The 20,173-nt window shown below is 53.1% G+C and overlaps 3 protein-coding genes across 9 annotated transcripts in view; 1 reads left to right on the top strand and 2 right to left on the bottom strand.

The window, feature by feature from the left end:
* Positions 1-8,196, top strand: part of GPSM1 (G protein signaling modulator 1) — a 66,252-nt gene extending 58,056 nt beyond the window's left edge. For all 7 annotated transcript variants that reach the window (XM_066562699.1, XM_066562698.1, XM_066562700.1 and 4 more), the window contains 3 exons: positions 3,623-3,782; positions 5,942-6,150; positions 6,243-8,196. In XM_066562699.1, coding sequence (XP_066418796.1) covers positions 3,623-3,782; positions 5,942-6,150; positions 6,243-6,431 — 558 coding nt within the window. In that variant the 3' untranslated portion in view covers positions 6,432-8,196. The remainder of the gene's footprint in view (positions 1-3,622; positions 3,783-5,941; positions 6,151-6,242) is intronic.
* A 3,038-nt stretch (positions 8,197-11,234) lies between these two features.
* On the bottom strand, positions 11,235-13,243 carry DNLZ (DNL-type zinc finger). The gene is given in 3 exon segments (XM_066562706.1): positions 11,235-11,557; positions 12,318-12,457; positions 12,866-13,243. Coding segments are annotated over 3 exon segments (690 nt in total). The 3' UTR covers positions 11,235-11,385.
* A 102-nt stretch (positions 13,244-13,345) lies between these two features.
* Positions 13,346-19,302, bottom strand: CARD9 (caspase recruitment domain family member 9). The gene is made up of 12 exons (XM_066563018.1): positions 19,044-19,302; positions 18,562-18,699; positions 17,898-18,223; positions 17,336-17,527; positions 17,031-17,153; positions 16,628-16,753; positions 16,349-16,540; positions 15,779-15,820; positions 15,147-15,192; positions 14,458-14,528; positions 13,877-13,953; positions 13,346-13,648 (listed from the first exon to the last, which is right to left on the bottom strand). Exons 1-12 carry the CDS (start codon positions 19,225-19,227, stop codon positions 13,552-13,554), a joined length of 1,614 nt encoding a protein of 537 aa, XP_066419115.1. The 5' UTR covers positions 19,228-19,302; the 3' UTR covers positions 13,346-13,551.
* Between the last annotated feature and the right edge of the window lie 871 nt (positions 19,303-20,173).

Raw genomic sequence — 20,173 nt, 5'->3', positions numbered from 1 at the left:
GGGGATGTCCCACCCGTGTTTGGGTGACCATGGAGTCGCTGAGGGATGTGCCATGACCTGACCAGCACAGAAATACTTTTGTGGTCCTTGGGGACCTCTGGGGCACTGTCCCAGAGCAGATCTGACAGGCTTTGGTGGGGCTGAGCGGCGCTGTGGGCAGAGCTGCATCCCGAGCTGCTGTGGGGGCAGCAGGAAGCTGTGGGAGAAGCCACCACCAGTGTTGGGTTGAAGGATCTCTGGCAGCAGATGTTGGTGTGGTGGGGGCACAGCTGGGCTGGCTGGGGGTCTGCGTGGCTCAGAGAGATTGGGACAGGTGCTGATCCCAGCACTGGCAGTGGGAACGTGTTCTCTGCAGGGTCACGGGTGGGCAGCGGGTCCAAGGTGGGAGCCCTGCAGGGCATTTTTGGGCTGTGCCTTCAGGTGTTGGGAGCTGGGAGGTGGTTTAGCTCTTGCAGGGAGGCTTTCTGCCTTTGTTGGATGGCTTTCCTGAATCCCAGTGAAAATGGCCAAGGGGGGTGAGGCTCAGGAGTCAGTTCTGACTTTGTTTTGCCTCGCCTGGGATGGCTCCAGCCTTGGCTTCACCTGCACATCTGGAGTGCTCAGACTGAGGGATTTCCACAGGAGATGCTGCTCCATGTCCTGCACCTCTGGGGCAGAGCTGGGCAGCCCAGGACCGTCTCACCCCAAAACTGTGACAGGTGTTAATGTGGTGTGAGAATTTATCAGAAAGGAAAATGGGTGGATTTGTGCTTCTCCACGGGGTGTGATGACCTTGGCTTGGGGCTCCTGAGGGAGCTGGTGGTCCCAGCCTGCAGGGAGAGGGGACAGAGGCAGAGCAGGCTCCTGTCACACTCTGCAGCTGCTTTTTGCTGCCTTTCCAACACCTCGGCTGTGGTTTTACACATCCTGAATCCACCCAGGCAGGTTCAACAGCCTGTTCCTCCAGCAAGGGAATGTGTGCAAAAGCCTGGATGCTTTCCAGTGACCTGTGTGAGGAGAGGGAGTCCTGCTCCCTGCTACTCTCAGAAAATGTGAACAAAGCTCTGACCCCCACGAGTGGGACCCCAACCTGCCTGGGATGGTGCCATCCCTGTCCTGCCTGAGGTCAGGGAGCAGGAGCAGAGGCTCCACACTTGTCCTTGTCCCTGTGTGGGCAGAGCTGGGAGTGTCTCTGTGCCCGTGCCAAGGACAAGTGTGTTTGCAGCCAGATCTGCCCTGGGGTGATCTCTGCAGTGCCAGCAGCCCCCGGGTCCCTCTGCACCGTTGGTTTTACTCCTTGTGACAGTCTGGCTGCCACAGGAAGGTGACAGTTGGCAGAATTTGGGCAGTTGCAGCGCTGGAGGCAGAGGATGGGGCATGAGGCCAGACAGGGACACCGGCCACGAGGTGAGAAGTGGTTTGAGGGCTGGACCCTGAGGCTGGTGCCCAGGAGCATTTGGGGATGTGGCTGTGTGTCTGTGCTGTGGCAGGGCATTGCTCAGCCCCACGAGGGATGCCCTGGCTCTCGGGAAGCCTCCTGACCCTGGCTGTGCCAAGCCCTGGGTGAGCACAGCTCGGAGCAGATGGAGAGCCCCAGGGTGGGATCACAGCTCCATCTGCCCTCCCAGCTCCTGCCTCAGGGCTGGGAGCAGCCTGGCAGGGAAGGAGCTCAGAGCTCCCTGCCTTGTCACATTTGGGCATTTTAATTAGAGAGGTTCAGGCCTGGGGCAGGGTTTGGCTGGAGGGAGCCTGGTGCCCTGGGGCTGGCACAGCCCTGTCAGCACTAACATGGCCCATGGGCACTGACGTGCTGCCCCTCGGGTGCCACTGGAGGTACCAGGCACACAGCCAGCCCTGCCCCACACCTCCATGCTCTGGCTGCTCTTCCTACTCATTCAGAGCATCCTTTGCTCTGCCAGGTGCATTGGGAGCAGGATCCCCAAACTGCAGGGTCTGCAGGAGGTGCTGTGGGGGGATCTGTGGAGGGGAGCTCTGAGCTGGGGGCTCTGCCATGCACTGCCAGGCTGCTCCTGCAAGCTGGAGCTTCCCCCTGGAGCAGGACTGCTCTGCTTTACTCCATGCAGTCGTGGAACAGCAGGAGGGAGGCTCGGTGTGAATGAACCGGTTTCCTCCTCTACCCTGAAATTTGGGTCACACAACCCAGCACAGCAGAGCTGTGAGAGATGAAGTTCACCCTCAGTTCAAGCCCAAGCCTGCTTTGATTTCTGAGGTGCAACTGTTGGTGGTTCAGAGGGTCCACTGGGGCTGTGGCTCCATTAGATCAGCACGTGGCAGGCAGGAGGTGAGAGGGGTTTTTCCCCTCCCTGATCAGCTCCCACATTGCCAATGTTCCTCTCTGGCCTGCTGCTAATTTTGACGCTGCCCTAAATAGAAGCTGAGTGCATCTCATCTGCTTCGCTTAGCATACAGGAAAATTGTTTTCCTTCATCTACCCAATCCAACTTGTGGCTTTAACCCTGTCAGCACAAGTCTCTCCCCACTGCAGAGCTCCCCTGAAGGGCTTTGCCTGCCCCTGCCATGGGGAAGAGCTCTGGTGGGAGCAGCTTTGTTTGTGGTGGGATTGGGAGGGCTCCCAAGCTGCCCAGAGTGGCCACCAGCAGAGCTGGGAGAAGGAATTTGTTTCACCAGCAGCCCAGGGAATCCCTTGCTCTGCTGTAAAGTCTGGCTCTGCCCTCTCCATCTTGCTGGTGGAATGTGCAGCCCCTCAGGAAGGGCCCAGTGCCTCTGATTGACCTCTGGCTAGAAAAAAGCTCAGACCCAGTTCTAAGAGGTTTTGGTTGCTTTCTGTTGTGGCTTTTTTTCCAGCAACTGGTGGGACCAGCTCAGTGTGTAGGGAATATCCCCAAGCCTGGCAGATCAGATCAAGCCCCTCTAATCACTGGCTAATTTTATTTCCTATTCCAAGTGACTCTTTGGAAGGATCTGTGGTTCCTGCTGCTCTGTCTGCTCCAGATCAGGACACACAGCCCCTCTCCCTGCTGGCAGTGGCTTGGAGAGGCTGCCTCCAACGCCAGCCTCCTGCAGCACAACTTAAATATATCCCTGTCTAGTGCAAGGTGCTCATTTGGGGCTCTTGTGCAAGGGCTGTTGTCCTGAAAATCTGTAATTTTGTGGCATTTTCAGCTGGGTGACTGCTACAAGTGCTGTGCTGAGGAAACAGGCACCGAGGGAAGTGTTGGGGTGTGAGGGGCAGTGGCCTGGAAACGTTGGATTTAGCTGGTGGAAAAAGCAATCCCTGAGCTTGGGCTGAGCCCTGGGCACAGGGCAGCATTTCAGCCAGGGTGGCTGCACGGCTCCCCTTGTCCTGCTCTGACCCAGCCCTGTCCAGCCCAGGAGCTCCCCTTGGAGCAGTGCCAGGGTAAATTCTGTCTCCTTTTCCCTCTTTCCCATTCAGCCTCCAGGTTCCTCTGGCTGCTCTGCAGTGACAGCAGCTGCACGAGGCTCATCCATGCACGGATTTGGGCTGTGGCAGTGCCTGGAGCCTCTGGGATCAGAGGAGCAGAGACCCCAGCAGGCTCCAGCCAGGAGCCAGCCCTGCACACAGCAGAGAGGGCACGGCTGTTCCTGAGACTCGGGGATTTGTTCAGGGTGCTCTGACTCTGACTCTCCTCTCTCTTCCCAGAAAATCAACCGGACCCCTTCGGACGAGGAATGCTTCTTTGACCTGTTGAGCAAGTTCCAGAGCAACCGGATGGATGATCAGCGCTGCCCGCTGGAGGAGTGCCCCGCCGAGGCTGCGGAGGGAGCGGCCACGCGGGTCCCTGCCCTGGGAGAGCGGCTGTGTGAGCACCCGAGCGTTCCCAAATCCCCGTTCCTGCTCCTGTGGGAGTGACGCTGCTCCCGCGGCGTGCCCAGCTGTTGTGGTTTGCCGTGCATCCCGTGATGTTTTCATTCAGCTCTCTGAACTTTAGCAGTTCCTTGGCAATCTCCGTCATTATTTAAGGAAGGAAAAAACATTCTTATGTAAATGGTTGCCGAGGGAAAGGCTGGAGAATGTGAGCTAAGGTTTGGGGAGTAAATTAGCGACAGAAATGCAGAATACACTTGGATTTTTTTTCAGTGTGGGTCTTTAGGTCTTGGATTCTGAACAAGGAGGTTGGCACAGGACTTGTGCCTCTTCCAGTACCTCCAGGAGGAAGATGATGATGGTCATTGCTGAAGGAGCTTTGTGAGAACCTGGGGTCTGGGACATGCAGGGGCCGGGTCAGGCTTTCTCAGGCAAGTTAAAATATTGCCAGTTTTTGTAATAGCGTTGCCATGGAGGAAAAACTTCTGGATTTTGTACAGTTCTTGGATACGGCGGTGATAGGTGCTGTGTGAGGACAGAGGAGCCAGGAGGATGGATAAACAGTGGGAACTGCTCAGGCAAACAGCTCAGCCCTAGGAAGGACAGGGATAAATTGAGGAAGGCGCCTGACAAATAGGGCAGGAAAGGCAGGGCTGTGTTTGCACTTGGGTTTCGTGGCTTTTTCAGTGTTCAGGGCCTTTGTTTAACCCAAGCTGGGGAGAAGCTCTAAAATGCACGATCACCCTCACATGCTTAATCACCAGCACAGAGGGCTCAAACCAGTTATTTAACCTGATGGATTTGTTCATCATCAGTTTCCAAATGAATATGAAGTGCAAACAGCAGAGGGGCCCCCTGACGCTGCTCCCAGAGCCGCAGCACAAGGAGCGTGTGCCAGGGCAGGGGCTGAAGCAGAGGTCAGGCTGTGGTAAGAAGGCAGGTTGGCTCTGAGGTGAGAAGAGGGTATTTATTGTCTAAAAATAAGGTGGAAATGAGCATTGTTTTGTCAAGAGATGCATTTCTGACACACAAGTGCATTTGGCTGTAACAGCTGTGTAATTTAGGAGATGGGGTTGAAAATGTGGAGCTTTATAAAGAATGCACGAGCGGCCCCACGTTCTGTTCGGCTCTTTTGGGCTCTGAGCCTTTTGGACGTGTTATTTTTGAGGATTCTTTGTGAGCTGAAGGGGAGGAAACTCATCCCTGCGTCAGCACTGAGATTTTCTTGTGTTTCTGCAGCTCCATGAGCTGGGGCTCTAAGGACTTGTGTCGGGAGGCTCAGAGCTCTGCTCCAATGCTTTGTGCTCAGGGAAAGTAACCCCACTTGGGCTGGATTTCTGAGTTTTTTCTGAGTTTTCCCTTGCTGATCTGTTGTTTGGGAGCCTCTCCCTACCCAGCAGCTGCAGGAGCCAACAGGCCCTTTCCAGGGAGCACAGCCCAGAGGTGTTTCCAAAGGGTCAGTGGTGGATAGATAAACGTACTGGCTCTGGACTGGGACCCCCAGCACCAGCACAGCCCAGGCTCTGCTCTGTGGGATGAGAAGCAGCAGAGCCCAGGAGTGTTTTAGTGTTTTGCTCATGCTGACCAGGTCCTGCAGCCCATGATGGCCAGACTCACCTCAGCAGTGCCTCTCCTTGGGCAAACAGCCTGGATTTCTGGGGGCTCTGGGAAGGTGCTGCCAGGTGAGAGGCTCAGCCAGGCCTGGGCTTTGCTGATGGCCCGTCTGCAATTATTCCCAGCAGCTGGGACTGTGTGGGTGCCTGTTACAGCCACAGGGGCCACCAGGAACTCTGTGCTCGCCTGCCATTGCCAGCTCTGCCTGTGCCTCTTGGTCCAGGTGGAAGGCAGAGTGGAAGTGGCAGTGCAGGGATCACATGCAGGCTGTGGTTCATCCCGGGGGCACTGGATCTCCTGGGCTGAGGTAGCACTTTGGTGGCCTCCAGAAGCTGGCCAAGCACAGGCAGGGAGCCCTGCAAGGGACCCAGCCGTGCAAGGTGGGTGTGTGAGGTTCTGCTTTATCAAGGCACCCGATTCCCCCGCTGCTGCCTGCTGGGTTTGTGTGGGTTGGAGAGGAGTTTGGGAAGGGGGTTTGGGCTCTGCAGCTCAGGCAGGGCAGGCAGAGCGTTGACCCTGTCCTGTGCTCCTCTCCCCCAGCACAGTCCACCCTGATGGCATCTCCACAGACAGAGGAGTTCTTCGACCTCATTGCCAGCTCGCAGAGCAGGCGCCTGGATGACCAACGAGCCAACGTGGGCAACCTGCCCGGCCTGCGGATAACTCACAACAACCTGGGCCACCTGCGCGTGGAGGGGGACGCCCAGGAGCCCGGGGACGAGTTCTTCAACATGCTCATGAAGTGTCAGGTACGGGCACAGGGCTGGGGAGCTCTGGCACCTCTGCTCCAGCCCCTTCCTCCCCGCCCTGTGCTAATGCTGAGCCCCTGTGTCCCCTGCAGTCCTCCAGGATCGATGACCAGCGCTGTGCCCCCCCAGACTCCATCCCCCGTGGCCCCACCATGCCTGATGAAGACTTTTTCAGCCTCATCCAGCGTGTCCAGGCCAAACGCATGGACGAGCAGCGTGTGGATTTGGCCTCAGCCCAGGAGGAGGCCGAGGAGGAGCAGCAGAGGCCTGGTTCCAGCTAAGAACTGGGCTTTGGTCTGGGGGGGTTGTTTCAGCTTTATTTTGTTTTTTAAAAAGGAAGAACAGAGTAGGTGGTTTCAAGCCCGAGTGCTCCTGTGCTCCCAGTCTTGCACCTCCATCGTGTTCCTATGGGAGAGCCCAATGGATGGGGGACAGTTTTTAAATAAGGGAGTTTTTTTAGGACACTCGGCCACTGTAACTCTGGGCACAGCACCTGGAAGACTTTAGCAGCCCCCTGCTGATCACCTAAAACCCCAGGAACTTGGAGGCGCCCACAGGGGGTAGCTAACTCCATCCTTGATTTCTTTTATTTCCACAACACTTTTATTTAAACAGGGAAAGGGAAGAACACCTTTTCCATTTTGAAGTCCTCCTGTCTTCCCTGACACAAATGGCTCTGGATCCTTCTCTGGAACATCTTGTTCAGCTTTGTTCCTTCTACAGGAGAAAAAGAGCCTGAATCCTTTAAACCTTTTCCACCCCAACTGCATCGTGGTCCCACACACCTGAGTGTATTTTAGGTTTGCTGAGGACTCTCTGGAGAGCCCTGGACATTCTCTGCTTCCAGCTGCAACCCTGCAGGACCTCCTGAGCAGGGGAAAAGCCTCTCTGACCCTAAGCTTTAGTGGGATTTGTTACCTCTGCAGCCCCATGGCAGGGGCTGTTCCTGGGCAGAGGGGAGGAGGAAAGAGGTCTCTGCCCAAGTGTTCAGCCCACAGCAATCAGGGACAGCTCCTGGTGCCACTGAGCCGATATGAAGGTGTCCAAGACAGAACCTGTGTGTGCCAGGGCCCTGCTTCAACAGCCAGCAAAGCTTTCTGCCCATGGCTCATCCCTCCTTTTTTCTGTGTCCAACAGCAGCTCGGGCCAGTGGCCCTTCCCTCCTCTTGTTTCTCCCCAAACCAGCACTGAGGTGCTCCCAGTGAGACTCTCTGGTTCTGTCCACCTGTCTCCAGCCCCTGGAGCCTCAGGAGAGCCCCAGCCTGGGGGGGCTGGCTGGGAACTCACATTTACTGACATTCCTTCCCCTTTTGGACCAGCTGGAAAAGCTGGAGGAGGGCAGCAGGGCCCTGACTTGAGGAGGTGCAGTATTTTTCCTGTGCTTGACCAGAGACTGTGCTGGACTTCAGCAGCTCCAGCGTTGTGCCGAAGCAGCGCCGCTCCTGCAGAGACTAACTCAGCACTTTGGATTGGAAATGCATTTGATGGAAACATTCCCAGCCAGCAGGGAGGTGTTCTTAGACCAGTGATGCTGCTCATGGGGCATTTCCCCTGCCTACACTGACCATGTGGAGAGGTAGCTGCAGTTTACCTGGGAGCACTCACCTGCTGCTTGGCCAAGGCTGGGCCTCCTTCCTGGGGCTGGGCAGAGCTCTGGAGAGGGGAGAGGAGGAGCTGCCCATCCCTACCTACCAGCCAGGCTGGCATTTGTAAAAGAGAAAAACATTGAGGATGATGATGACCTGACCAGCTGCAGGCTCAGGCCTGTGCAGCTCTCAGCCAGGTGGTGAACTGGAACCTGACCATTAAGCTTTCAGAGGTATTATTGAGGTATTATTTGCCATATACTTGAATGTATGAGCTTATTTATTTTTTACATGTGCATTTGCTAATGTCATTTTAATGGGGAATTTCCAACCCACAGGTACTTGTTTTTTTTTTCTAAAAAATAATCTGCCAAATGGATTAATATATTAGAAATGAATACAGCTCAAGGGGAAGGGGTGGGGGGAATTGTGCTTAATAAATATTTGTGTCTAAGCTTCAGTGCAAATACTCATTTCCATTATTTCCTGGCTTACAGCAGGGCTAATCCTGGCCCTTTGGAATAAGGATGGGGGTGAATGGAGGGAGGGGGGGGTCTCTGGTAACAGACACCAGCACATGTGCTAAGAAAAGTGTTGTGCACCCACCTCCACATCACTTTACTCTGTGAGCACGTGGGGCTCATGGCAGCCACCACCATCCCAGCTCTGCCAGTCTGCCAGCATGGAGTGGCTGTGGAGGGAAGGTACAAAGCCCTGAGAATTCCCTGCCCAGAAGTTTCCAGGACGACAGGGCAGACAGAGCAGCCCTGCATGGCTGAGAAAAGGCCACTGGAAAAGGCTGAGGAGAGGCTGAGCTGTTCCTTTCAGGCCCTGCCCGGTCTCGGTGCCGCCCCGGCACCTGGCCCAAAGCTGGGTTGTTCCCCAGAGCCAGGGGACAAGGGAAGGGAGTGCTGGGCACAGCCTGGAGTAGACACAAAGCAGCAGCACCAGCTCATTCCAGCACAGCAGGCATGAGCAGGCTCTTGGACTGGGCTGGAAGGCAGCCTGGGAACAGCAGATTGGATCCTGAGCCCTCTGAGGATAAAGCCAAGTCACAGCTGGGCTTCCCGTGCCTGGCTCATTTGTGCTGGCCACTGCCAGCCCTGATCAAAGATAATTAAAAAGCCACCAGCTTGTTCCCATCAGGTGTTCTCACACCTCAGGGTGCCTGGGCACTGCAGCTCTGAGTGTGACCTGGGGCCAGAACTGTGCCTGCAGGTGTGCAGAGGCTCAGATTCCCCAGGAGCAGGTGATCCCTGGGAGAGAGTGATGGTGTCTCACCTCCTGTCTGTCCATCCTGAGCAGCACAGGCTCCTTCTGAGCTCCTGCTGTGTGAATCCTCCTCTCTCCCACGCTGCCAGGCTCGTTCCCACGTCGGGAAGAGCTCTCTGATGCTGACATCCGCTGGAGAGGCGCGGGACTGCCGGCCCTGATTGCTGCTGCTGCTGCTGCAGCTGTGCAGTGTGAGCTGCTGGAGCAGGGCTGTCCCCCGTGCAGGGCACGTCCTCTTCACAAAGAACCCTAAAAATCCAGCAGAAACACGAGATCCTGCCCTCTCCTACCCAGCTGTGCACAAGCACCAGAGGGACTCGCAGGACAGGGCTGATGGAGAAAGGCACTCAGGAGAAAAGCTGCTTCTCCTCCCTCCCTGCCTTTGGCTACAGCAAGCCCGTGTGCTGACCTGTGTCCCCTTTCCAGAGCAAACCCACTGCCCTATGACACAACATTTTGCAGAAAAAACAGCTTCAAAAGGGAGGAAAAAATCGGGTTTTTAGCTGCAATGTCATAGCAGCAAATCTTTTTGTATTATGTGTAAATTCCCTCCCCTTATGTTAACCTGAATGTTCAGAGCAGCAGCAAGAACTGCCACCCACCATGCTCAGAGGGCCTCTGTCTCTGTCCTACCCCAAAGGGCACCTGGTGACAAAGGACACTGGCACAAGGAAACACTAAAATCTAGGAACAGCCAACAAAGATTTTGCTACTTTTTTTACTAAAACATAGCAAAAATTTGCACCACCTTCCTGGGACCTAGTAACAGGTAAGAAAGGTAAGGAAAACAGTATAAAAAAGCCAGATTGTAAATGAGTTGTTTCCAAGGCAACACGGATCCTGCAACAGCTGCTCTGTTCCACCCCATCAAAGGCATCAGCACCATGGAAGCAGAATGCTGATTTTCAGATTAAAGGTAATAAAACAAACACTTTTCCAGCAGTGCTAATAGGTGCCAGCAGCCCAGCTCAGGGGGAGAACACAGCAGTGCTCTGAATGCAAATTCCTGTTTGTCAATCCTGGGTCACTCCAGCAGCTGGCTGTGTCAGGGGGAGCTGCATCTCACAGGATCTGAGCACACACGAGCTGGCTGATGAAGTTCCTGCCCCTGTTTCATCACTCTGCACTGACACACCCACAGGAACATGACAACTTTCCTGGTGCTCTGACCCAACACCTACAATGCAACACAAAATTGTTATGAACACTCCAGATGAAGGAAACTCATGAATGCCTGCAGTAATACTCACTGAATCTGTGCCTGATGAAGCACCACAAGCAGCTGGGGATGGCTGGCTGAGAGAATTGGGTTTGCTCAGCCCAAGGCACAAAGGCTGAGAGAGGTTTTACTGCTTTATGTGCCTCAGTGATGAGGGGGATCCATAGAGATTGTGATTCAAGATCCTGAATATCTTCCTCTGACAAGCAGATTGGACTGGAATCCTCCAGAAGGCTCTTCCAAACTGAATTAGTCTTTGATTGCAAGCTCAAAACCCTAAGAAAGCAGGTGGGAACTGTGCAGAGGGAACAAACCCTAACAAAGCACAGCATCATCATCTCAGTGCCTGATCCACCACTACCCCAGAGCTGCATGCTGACAAACTCCCACATCTGTCATTTATTTCTTTTTAAATTTCTAACTAATCTTAACATACTGCAGTAGCACTAATAAGCCCCTCAATATCTGCCAAGACAACTTTCTGGGTCCTCTTCTTCTCTCCAGCACTAGTAATTTTGCCTTCACACCCACACTCCCCCTCACCAACAAGGAGTGGTAAAACCCCCAAGCTGGAGCTCGAGTGGGATCAAAATACAAAACTTTCAGCCCTGACATGAGGGACACAGAAAAAAAAAAACTCTGGAAGAAGTCAAAAGAACAGATAAAAGCAGCCCTTGACTGCATTAAGAGCAGGTGATCTGACCCTCCTGCAGGGTTATTTTGGCTTTAGAATTCTGGGACCCATCTCCTCAGGTGGAATCAATTGCCCCCTCTGCTGATTTGCCACACCTGAGCATCCCTAAAACCTCCAGCTCCATCTGCACCTCACTAGGTCAAACACACATAGAGAATTTCTGAGCACAGAACAAAGCCAGGCATGGGACACTGCTGGGGTACTGAAAATTGCCTGAAAGTCAGCAAAAAAAGAACCAGGAAAGACACCAACACATCTCTAAAGACATCAGCTTGATCAAAGGCAAAACTACACAAGGCAAAGACACAAAACAGAGAGAACCCAACACCCAAGTTTATTTTAGAAACAGTTAAAATCAGGGAATGGAGGTGAAGAGTCCAAGCAGAATGTCCCAAATCCCACGTGGCAGGCCTGTCCAAGAGGCCACAATGTCACATGTGTCCCACAGGCCACAGTCCCTCGTGTCAGGTGTGTCCCTTGCTGCCAGGATCTGGGGGGGCTTCCCCGTTGTCCCCCTGTGCCAGCTGAGCCTGGGGCCCGGGCTCTGCAGGGCTCTCCAGCAGCAGCTCCAGTGCTTCCTCCCCAGCCACACGTCTCACCTGCTCCCCTCTGGCTGCCAGGATCTCCTCGATATTCCTGCACAGGGATTTGAGAACCAGCAGTGACACCACAGCAAATGCCCTCAGCACTGACACCATGCAGGGAATCACATCACCAGGAAAACCAGCCAAAATTAACCACAGAAAACCACCCGAACCTTCTGGGACTGCTCTCATCCACCAGGATCAATGATTTAGCAATTACAGAAGCTTTTAAAGTTATCTTGGGAATTTAGAAATCACTGGAATTCCACAGACCAATCTACACACTTGAAACATCCAAGGAAAGCCAGCAGTGAAGGGATTAAGCCTGAGGGGAACAGCAAATCACCCGCTGGCACCACTAAGGATCCCTGTGAAGTTTCTACTGCAGCTTCACACCAATTTATTTAGATCCTAGACAGCAACAGTCAAATTATAATGACTGAAAACAGTCTGTGTGTTTTAATGAACTGGATGAAACTTTGGTTTTAGTATGAGCCACATTAGAAAAAAAAAATCACAAAAATAAGGCATCAGTTCAGGAAGCTGCAGGTGGGAGCAGGGTGAGAGGAGGATGCTGCTGGCATCCCTGGGAGCAGGGTGAGAGGAGGATGCTGCTGGCATCCCTGGGAACAGGGTGAGAGGAGGATGCTGCTGGCACCCCTGGGAGCAGGGTGAGAGGAGGATGCTGCTGGCACCCCTGGGAGCAGGGTGAGAGGAGGATGCTGCTGGCACCCCTGGGAGCAGGGTGAGAGGAGGATGCTGCTGGCATCCCTGGGAGCAGGGTGTGACAAGGATGCTGCTGGCACACTCACCTCTTTCCCTCCAGGTCAGAGAACCAGCCCAGGTTGTCGGCAATGACGTGGTGGTTCCCGCAGCCAGGACAGGTCACGATCACCACCCCTCGGTGGTAGGCAGCCTTAGAGATGGATTTGGCTGAGCGGGTCTGGCACACCTGAAAAACAAAGTGGGTTTCATGAGCACCGTAACTGCAGCTCCTGGGACTTTTAAGACAAAAATACTTTTGACATTAAAAGAGTCTTCCCTCCCTCACTTTGAACTATCCCAAGTCGGCTCCATCATGTTAGGATGTCGTGAGTTCAACCCGGGACACGAAGGCTGAGAGAGGTTTTACTGCTTTCCGTGGCTCCCTAATGAGGAGGATCCATGGAGGCTGTGGGATCTCCACCCTCAGAGACACTCACAAGACCCCGAACATCCTTCTCCAACACGGAGCTTGGATTTGAAATCTCTAGAGGACTCTTCCACTCTGAATTAGTCTTTGCAAGTTTAAAACTAAGAAAACAGCTACACCACGAACCCCAGCGGCAGTGCCCTCAGAGCGCCCCGGCCGCACGCCCACCTTGCAGGTGTACACCAGGCGATAGTGCGTGGCCGGCGGCGGCCCGGGGGCGGTGCAGAGCGGGCGGGCCGGGCCCCAGCGCTGTCCCTGGCCGGTGCAGAGCGGGCGGGCCGGGCCCCAGCGCTGTCCCTGGCCGGTGAAGAGCGGGCGGGCCGGGCCCCAGCGCTGTCCCTGGCCGGTGCGGAGCGGGCGGACAGGCTCGCAGAGAAGCCCCGGGGCGGTGCGGGCCGAGACCCTCAGGCCGGGCGGGGGGCGGCGGGGCCGCCATGGCGGCGGCTCCCGGAGCAGCGCCCTCAGCGCGCGCTGCATGGCACCGCGCATGCGCCCTCAGCGCGCCCTGAGGCAGCGGCGGCCATGTTGGGTGCGGGCAGCCGCCATGGCGGTGTCGGGCAATGCCCTTCATTAATTGACCCGTAATTAACCAGCTCAGCCCGGCCCTGTGTCACACGCAGGAATTTAAACCTGTTTATTGACCGAGGGGCCGTCAGACCCATACAATAGTGTCACTGCAGCGCTTTTCATAAATTGGTGTTTGGACGGTTTTAGAACCTAAACAGTCCGTTGTGAGTGAAATGGAGAGGCACAGGCACCCTGTAGAAGCTGCTGTTTCCCTCAGAGATTGGCTCCTGGGGAGCCTGTGGTGGCCGTGGTGTCCCTTTCCAAAGGATTTTGGCGCTGTCCCTCTCTCAGGAGCCCTCGGTGTCGGTGTTGTCACTGCCAGAGGTGTTCTCCCAATCCGCCTCATGGTGCCGGTCTTTGGGCACCCTTCTCATTGCTCTTTTTCTGCAAACATCACCAGACATACAACTTTCAGAAGGTGTTTCTGCAAACAAGAGGCATTTCATGCCCTTAGTGTGTATCAGTCCCCTTTGTGGCTCATTTAATGCCCTCCATTGATCAAGCCTGGGGACAGGAAAGGGGAAATACAAATACATGGATATATAAAAACATGGATATACAAATACAAATCATGGATATTGCCAGGTTAGCCCTGCTTACTGCAGCCCAGACCTTCGGTAACGCTCAAAGCAGTCCTTCATCCTCCTCCTCTCCTTTTCTGCCAGTTCCTCGTTGGCCAAGCCACACTCCTTGAAATAAAAAAAAATAAAAATTAAAAAACCCTAAAAACATACAAATTTATTCTTGATCAGATCGATGTTAACACCAGGTTGCTTCCTGCATCTGCAGAATCAAGTACCAGCAGGTTCCTTATTGTGTGTGCAGGATGGTAATGCTGCTGTTTCACACAGTTTTACTACATTTATTCCCTCTACATCTGTAATTCTGGGAGTCTGTTTTCTGCAGCAACAGTAATTCTGCAGTAATTACACTGGAAAACGTCCCCACCCAGAGAAGAAGGGCAGAAAGTAATTAGAAGTTTGTATATACAGATGGAGAAATGTCCACTGTAAATGTTTTGCTGTTCAGAGTTCGCCCTTTTTGGAGGGTGGATTCTGCACTAAGTGCTCAGAGTTTAGAAAAGCAGGGGCTGCTGCCATGCTTCTCCAAGCTGGTAAATCCATCATTAATGAGAATATTAAAGATCACAAATCCCAGTCATCATAAAGAAGAGCCCAGAAAGATTATCTTACACTTGGTGATTTTGGGGGCAGATGGCTCTGTTGAGGGCTGAGTTCCTGGTTTTGTACTTCCAGGCTATCTTCTGAAAGATAAAAAAAAAAAATCACAGCTTTAGTCAGAGTTGCCATTGCAAAGTAACTTCTCCCTCCAGCAGTTCTTCCAACAGAAGAGCTGTGATGTGACTGCACAGAGTCCACAGCAGAACTGAAACCAAGCCCAAAGCACTCAGAACTCCATCCTGTCATCAATCACAAGTCACTTCTCATTTTAACTGAGCACTGAATCTTCCCCGGGATGGTGGGGTTCCCCACCTCCCTCAGAAAGAGACAGAGCTTTCCACTTCCAGCTTCAGCAGGAGCAAAACAAACCTTTTCCAAGCAGCTCCTCTGAGGCCACTGTGAGAAATGTGTTAATCATTATTTTATCCACCATTTGTCCCTGCTCCCCAAGTTGTGAATATCATGGCACTTCACACCAGACCCTATTTTGGTGAAGCACCTTCTGTAGTGACCAGGTGTTACAATATATATTTTTGAACTGAGTAAGGTAGAATAATAATTAAAGCCTTTTTGGATCAGTGCTGTTTAGTTTTAGTGAAAATTCTCCCATCTCAACGGATGAAAAGATCATTTAGATCTTCCAGGAGAGCAAAACAGAATGGACCATCCTCTCCAGAGCTCTACTCAGTGTTTTCCCTTACTTTTAGCTGTCTGTGTATCTTCATCCAGGTGACTGTGAAGAACAAGCTGTGGGGCAGAAAACAGAGCAAGAACTTCAGAACTGTCCCTCAGTCTGTAGGAACAGAAAAAGGAACATAAAACCCAGGACAGGCTAGAACCAACCTCTCTCTCCCTGTTGCTGCCAGCAAACAGCAGACAGCCAGGAGTTACAGATTTACTCATGGATTTCTCCTCCATTAATAGATCCAGCTTCCTTTGGCCTCATTTATACTCTTGGCCTCCAGACAATGTGACAATCACTCCCTCACTGAAGTTATGAACTAAGTGAAACTCTTTACTACAGGTAGCTCCAGGGTAAGACTTATTTTTGCCTGTTCTCACACAAGAGAGACAATTAAAAGCAATTTAAAATAATTAAATTCCCTGATTTGCTTAGACTCAACACATCTTGCTGACTAATGTCATAACTGTGTCCTGCACTTAGAACTTCAGGACACAGGGAGGTTCTGTCACTGTCTTGCTGCCTCTGGACTTTTTGACTGAAATGAACCTGAGCCACTGCAAACTGCTGATACTTGGGGAGCTGAGCACAGGCGAGGAACATGAAACCATCCCAGAAGAAAGGGAAAGGTAAACAAGGAACTCTACTCACTTCCTGGGAATCTCTGGAGGAGGAGTCATCCAGGTCAGAGGTCTGAAACAAAACCAGTATAGATTGATCATTCCTCATGAGCAAGGGAGGGAACACACAGGAGACTTAATGCTCCTCAAAACACAGAACTCCTACACTCCTGTCTGGCCACTCTAGAAAGTACACAAGATGCCATATTAATTAAAATATATCTAATTTATTTCCAGAAAACTTAGCTCCCCGTTTCATCCAAATGGCTCACAGCCAGTCTCTAAATAGAGTCACTCTGTGGTGGATGAGGAACCCCTCACCACCTTTGGAAATGCTCCAAACACAAACACAGGTGGCCTGAGCTTGCATCTGTCCAGCTTTTCCATGCCTGAAACCAGGGTGGGGTGATAGAGACCATCACACCTTTCATTTTCTAAACTCAGCATTTGCATGGCAATGGTTTTAATTAAATTTGGTGGTGGCTCAGGGAAGTGTTCACTGCCCAATGAGCTGGAGCTGCTCAGGCGCCAAGGCCTGGCAACAGCCGCAGTGTGACCCCATCCTCAGCTTCCCAATCCTTCCAGGGGAGGAGAGCTATACCAGAGTGGGCAGCTCCAGCTGCAGCCTTTTCAGCTTGGCCTCAGTGGCCAGGAGCTGGCTCTCCTTCTGGAAGAGCTGCAGCTGCATCTCGTCACATCTCTCGCCCAGCTCCCGGATCTGCTTGCGGTAGGCGTCTCTCTCCACCAGGTTCTTGCAGTACTGCATGTGGAACTGCTCTCGGGTCAGGAGAGCCTGTGCAGGGGGACATGGGGCAGTCACACAACAGCATACACAGGCTGGCACTGTCTGCCCAAAAAGCAGTGAGGGATATTTTATCACCTGGTCTCTCTCCGAAGCCACTTCCTCCATCTGCTGCAGGACAGCCTCAATCCTTTTTTTGTACATCTGGGAGTCCTTCCTCAGAGATGTGCACTGTAGCTCCAGCACCTCTTTCTCCTCTGCACACTGCTGAGACAAGGTCAAAAGCACCTGCCTGTGGGCAGAGCCTGAGCCAGACTGTCCCCACTCCTGCTCTGTGCCACAGATTGCTCTGGCCAGAGCTCCATGGGTGTCTGAGCTGTCAGCTGCCACACACGGAGTGCTGAAATACAGGTACTACAGCAGGAGCAGCAGGGATTGCTCCTGAGCAGCTGCTCTGCTCCACAGGCAGGACACTGCAAGTGCTTCACCTGCCTCCTGTCTGATCCAGAGCCTCAGCAGGGACTGGAACAGCAGCACCTACTTTGTCCTGGAGCACCTTGGCTCGGCGCAGCTCCTTGCGCAGGCTGTAAATGGTGTTCACCAGCTCCCGGCGTTCTTCCACAGTCTGGCTGCAGTCATTCTCCAGAGTTTCCTTGGAGAGGCTCTTCTCCAAGTTCTGCTCCCTGGCAACCTGCAGGACAAAGGCAGAAGTGAGACAGGGCCACCATCTAAGTCCATATCAATTCTCTCCCCTCGGGGCTCTTGGGTAACAGCTGATCCCCACAATCTTCACCGCAGCATCGCTGCCCTGGCTGCTACAAATAATCCCTTCAGTCCATACTCAACCACCCCACCAACCTGGAGAGTGTTTTCCAGCTCCTGGTTCTTGGCCAAGAGCAGCTCCTTCTCCTGCTGGATCTCCCACACCACCTCGTGGCTGGGGCGCTGCTCTATGGCGTGTTTCAGCTTCATGGTGTGCTTCCTCTCCAGCTTGCAGTCATCCTCAGCCTTCATGAGGCTGTGCTTCAGCTGATCGATCTACGAGAAGGTTCAGAGCTCAGCAGGAGAAAGGAGAGAGCTCTGGCCTGCAAAACCAGTTCTCTGTTCCCCAGCCAAATACAGGGCAAGTTTCTCCCCAGCCGTTTTCCTCAAAGTTTTGTGCCCTGGGGCCAGAGTCCTGCCTGTGTGCTAACAGGTGCATGTTCCTATGCTGCCTTTGTGAGAGCAGCTTTGAGTGAGGGCAAGTCTGGTCATCATTCACAGCACAACTTGTAAAATTCAGGCCTACAGGGCTGAGCTGGGGACCACAAAGACACGTGCTAGAAAAGATGTTGGACTGGAGCATCCTTGGCAAAGACGAGGTGCTCAGCCCAGGTAAGAGAGGGAAGCTGGAGAAGCCGTGCCTGACCTCTAGCAGCAGGTCCCTGTTCTTCATGAGGGCCGCGCTCTTCTCCTCGCTCTGCTTGGCGTAGCTCAGGGCCAGGCTGTAGTTCTCGTCCTTGCACTTGCGCAGCTCCTTGCTCAGGCTGTCCCTCTCCTCCTTCATCCTCTGGGCGCGCTCCTGGTGCTTGCGGAGCAGGCTGTCCCTGACCCACATCTCCCTGAGCGTGTCCTCCTTGGAGTGCAGCCACCCCGCCAGCTCCTGCGCCTTGCGCCGCTCCTCCTGCACCGCGCTCTGCAGCTTCATGATCTCGTTCATCAGCACCTGGCTCAGGCCAGACTCGCCAGCCGTGTCTGTTTGGGGCACAGAGGTCACGCTCTGCTCTCCTGGCTGCTGCCAAGGCACACACAGAGGTCAGCTTCCCCTCCATGTCACTGCAGCCAACCCTGGCGGTGTGTGACCAAATTATCCCCGCTGTGCCTCTCTGCTCTGTGCCTTCCTGCACCACACAACAGGCAGAAGGAAGAATTCATCCTTCTGCTTCCCCTTCCCCCTCCCCAGCCCAGCCCGTGACACCAGGGCTGTTCTTCCCAGAACCCTTCCCAAGCACACGTGGAGCAAGGCAGGGAATGCTCCTGGCTCTGCTCAGCAGCACCAAAGGAAAAGCTGTTGTTGAGAACACAAATATTACCTATAATCATGGAGAAAACCCTGCTGGGCTCTTTGCCAGTTATTTTCTTATACAGCTGGGGATAATAAAGCTCAAGACTCTCCATAAATGCCTCAAAGCCCTTGTGCCCCGTTCGCTGAAGGATGTCCAGGAGAACACCTGAAATCATGGCAACAGGATATTCTATTCAGTTATTTCTCTCTTCACCTGTTCTTAACCTAAGAAAAAATAGCTTCACTTCCTCCACATACAAAAGTCCCTGGGATCCACTCACAGAATAAATTAGGTTGGAAAAGACCTCTGGGATCATTAAGTCCATCCTATGACTGAACCACCTTGGCAACCAGACCATGGCACCAAGTGCCACATCCAGGCTTTGTTTAAACACCTCCAGGGTGGGTGACACCAGCACCTCCCTGGGCAGCCCCTCCAGTGTCTGACTCCCCAGACAATCCCAAACCAATGTCCTGGAAACTCCCCAGAAGGATTTGAAGTGCTCCCACCTGCCTTCCTCTTGCGCATGACCAGGCTGGGGTCGTTGAGCACCTGCTCCTCATCGTCAGGGCTGAGCACTTTGCACTGCCGCAGGTACGGGGTGATCCGGGAGGGCTCGATCACCGAGATCAGCTTCACACGGAAGCTCTCCAGCTTATTCCAACAGATCTCATCGTTATCCTCTTCCAGCATGTCAGCAGTGAGGGCAATCAGTGAGCAGCGTTGTCTTGTCTGGAAAAAAAACACCAAAAAATCCCCAAGCAGCCCCTGAGGCTCTTGGAGCAGTGTGGCAGTGGTGGTGAAACCAAGGGCGTCAAGACTGAGAATGCAGAAGTGTCCTAATGAGCTGTTGCCTCTGCTTTACGAGCAGCTCACTCTTCCTTCTCCACCTCCCAGCATGGGAGATCCCTGTGTTCTGTCTGACCACACAGACACCAAATCTATCACCCACAGAGCTGTGAAATAAACTTTAATTCCCTGTTAATATCAGCCGTTCTGTATCACCGACCTTCACCTCTGCAGTCACAAAAGCTTCCTTGATTCTCCTCTTGTGTCCTGGCTCTGAGAAAATCTATCTTGGATGCAGCCTCCCTCTGTATTCTGAGTAGAAAAAAGATAACTCCAGGAACAAAACTGGTTTGAGAAAAAGGAGAAACTACTCAGCTATACCCTAAGACAGGAAAGGGAAGGAAAAGAAAAAGAGAGATAAATAAAAAAAGCAGAAGCCAGAATGGATGTTGGGGGAGGAGAAAGATGGTAGTGGCATTGTGAGTCAGCAGCAACACATAAGCAGTGATTTTAGATTAATTCTGGTTTTGTTTTCTAATCTGTCCCACTGAAGGACCTCCTGGGCTCCAGAAAGTTTCCTTGCACAGTGGGTCAGAAAGACTAAAAAGAATGAAGGCCACAGCCATAGAGGTGTGTGCAGCTGATTGCAGGGGACAAAACAAGCCACAAAATAAGAAGGAAGAGGCTCTTCAAAAGCTTTCCAGCTGTTAACATCTTCTCCAGGAAAACAGGTGGCAGCAAGAACTCGCCCTTCTTTTAGACAGAAGTCTCTTGAGCTGAAAAGGGTGATTTCTATATTGATGCCTCTCATTTTGGATTAAGCTTCCAGCATAATTATGACAAGAAAGGG

This window comes from Molothrus aeneus, chromosome 19, assembly GCF_037042795.1.
Source record: "Molothrus aeneus isolate 106 chromosome 19, BPBGC_Maene_1.0, whole genome shotgun sequence".
NCBI classification, from domain to species: domain Eukaryota; kingdom Metazoa; phylum Chordata; class Aves; order Passeriformes; family Icteridae; genus Molothrus; species Molothrus aeneus.
This window is presented reverse-complemented; position numbering and strand designations above follow the sequence as displayed.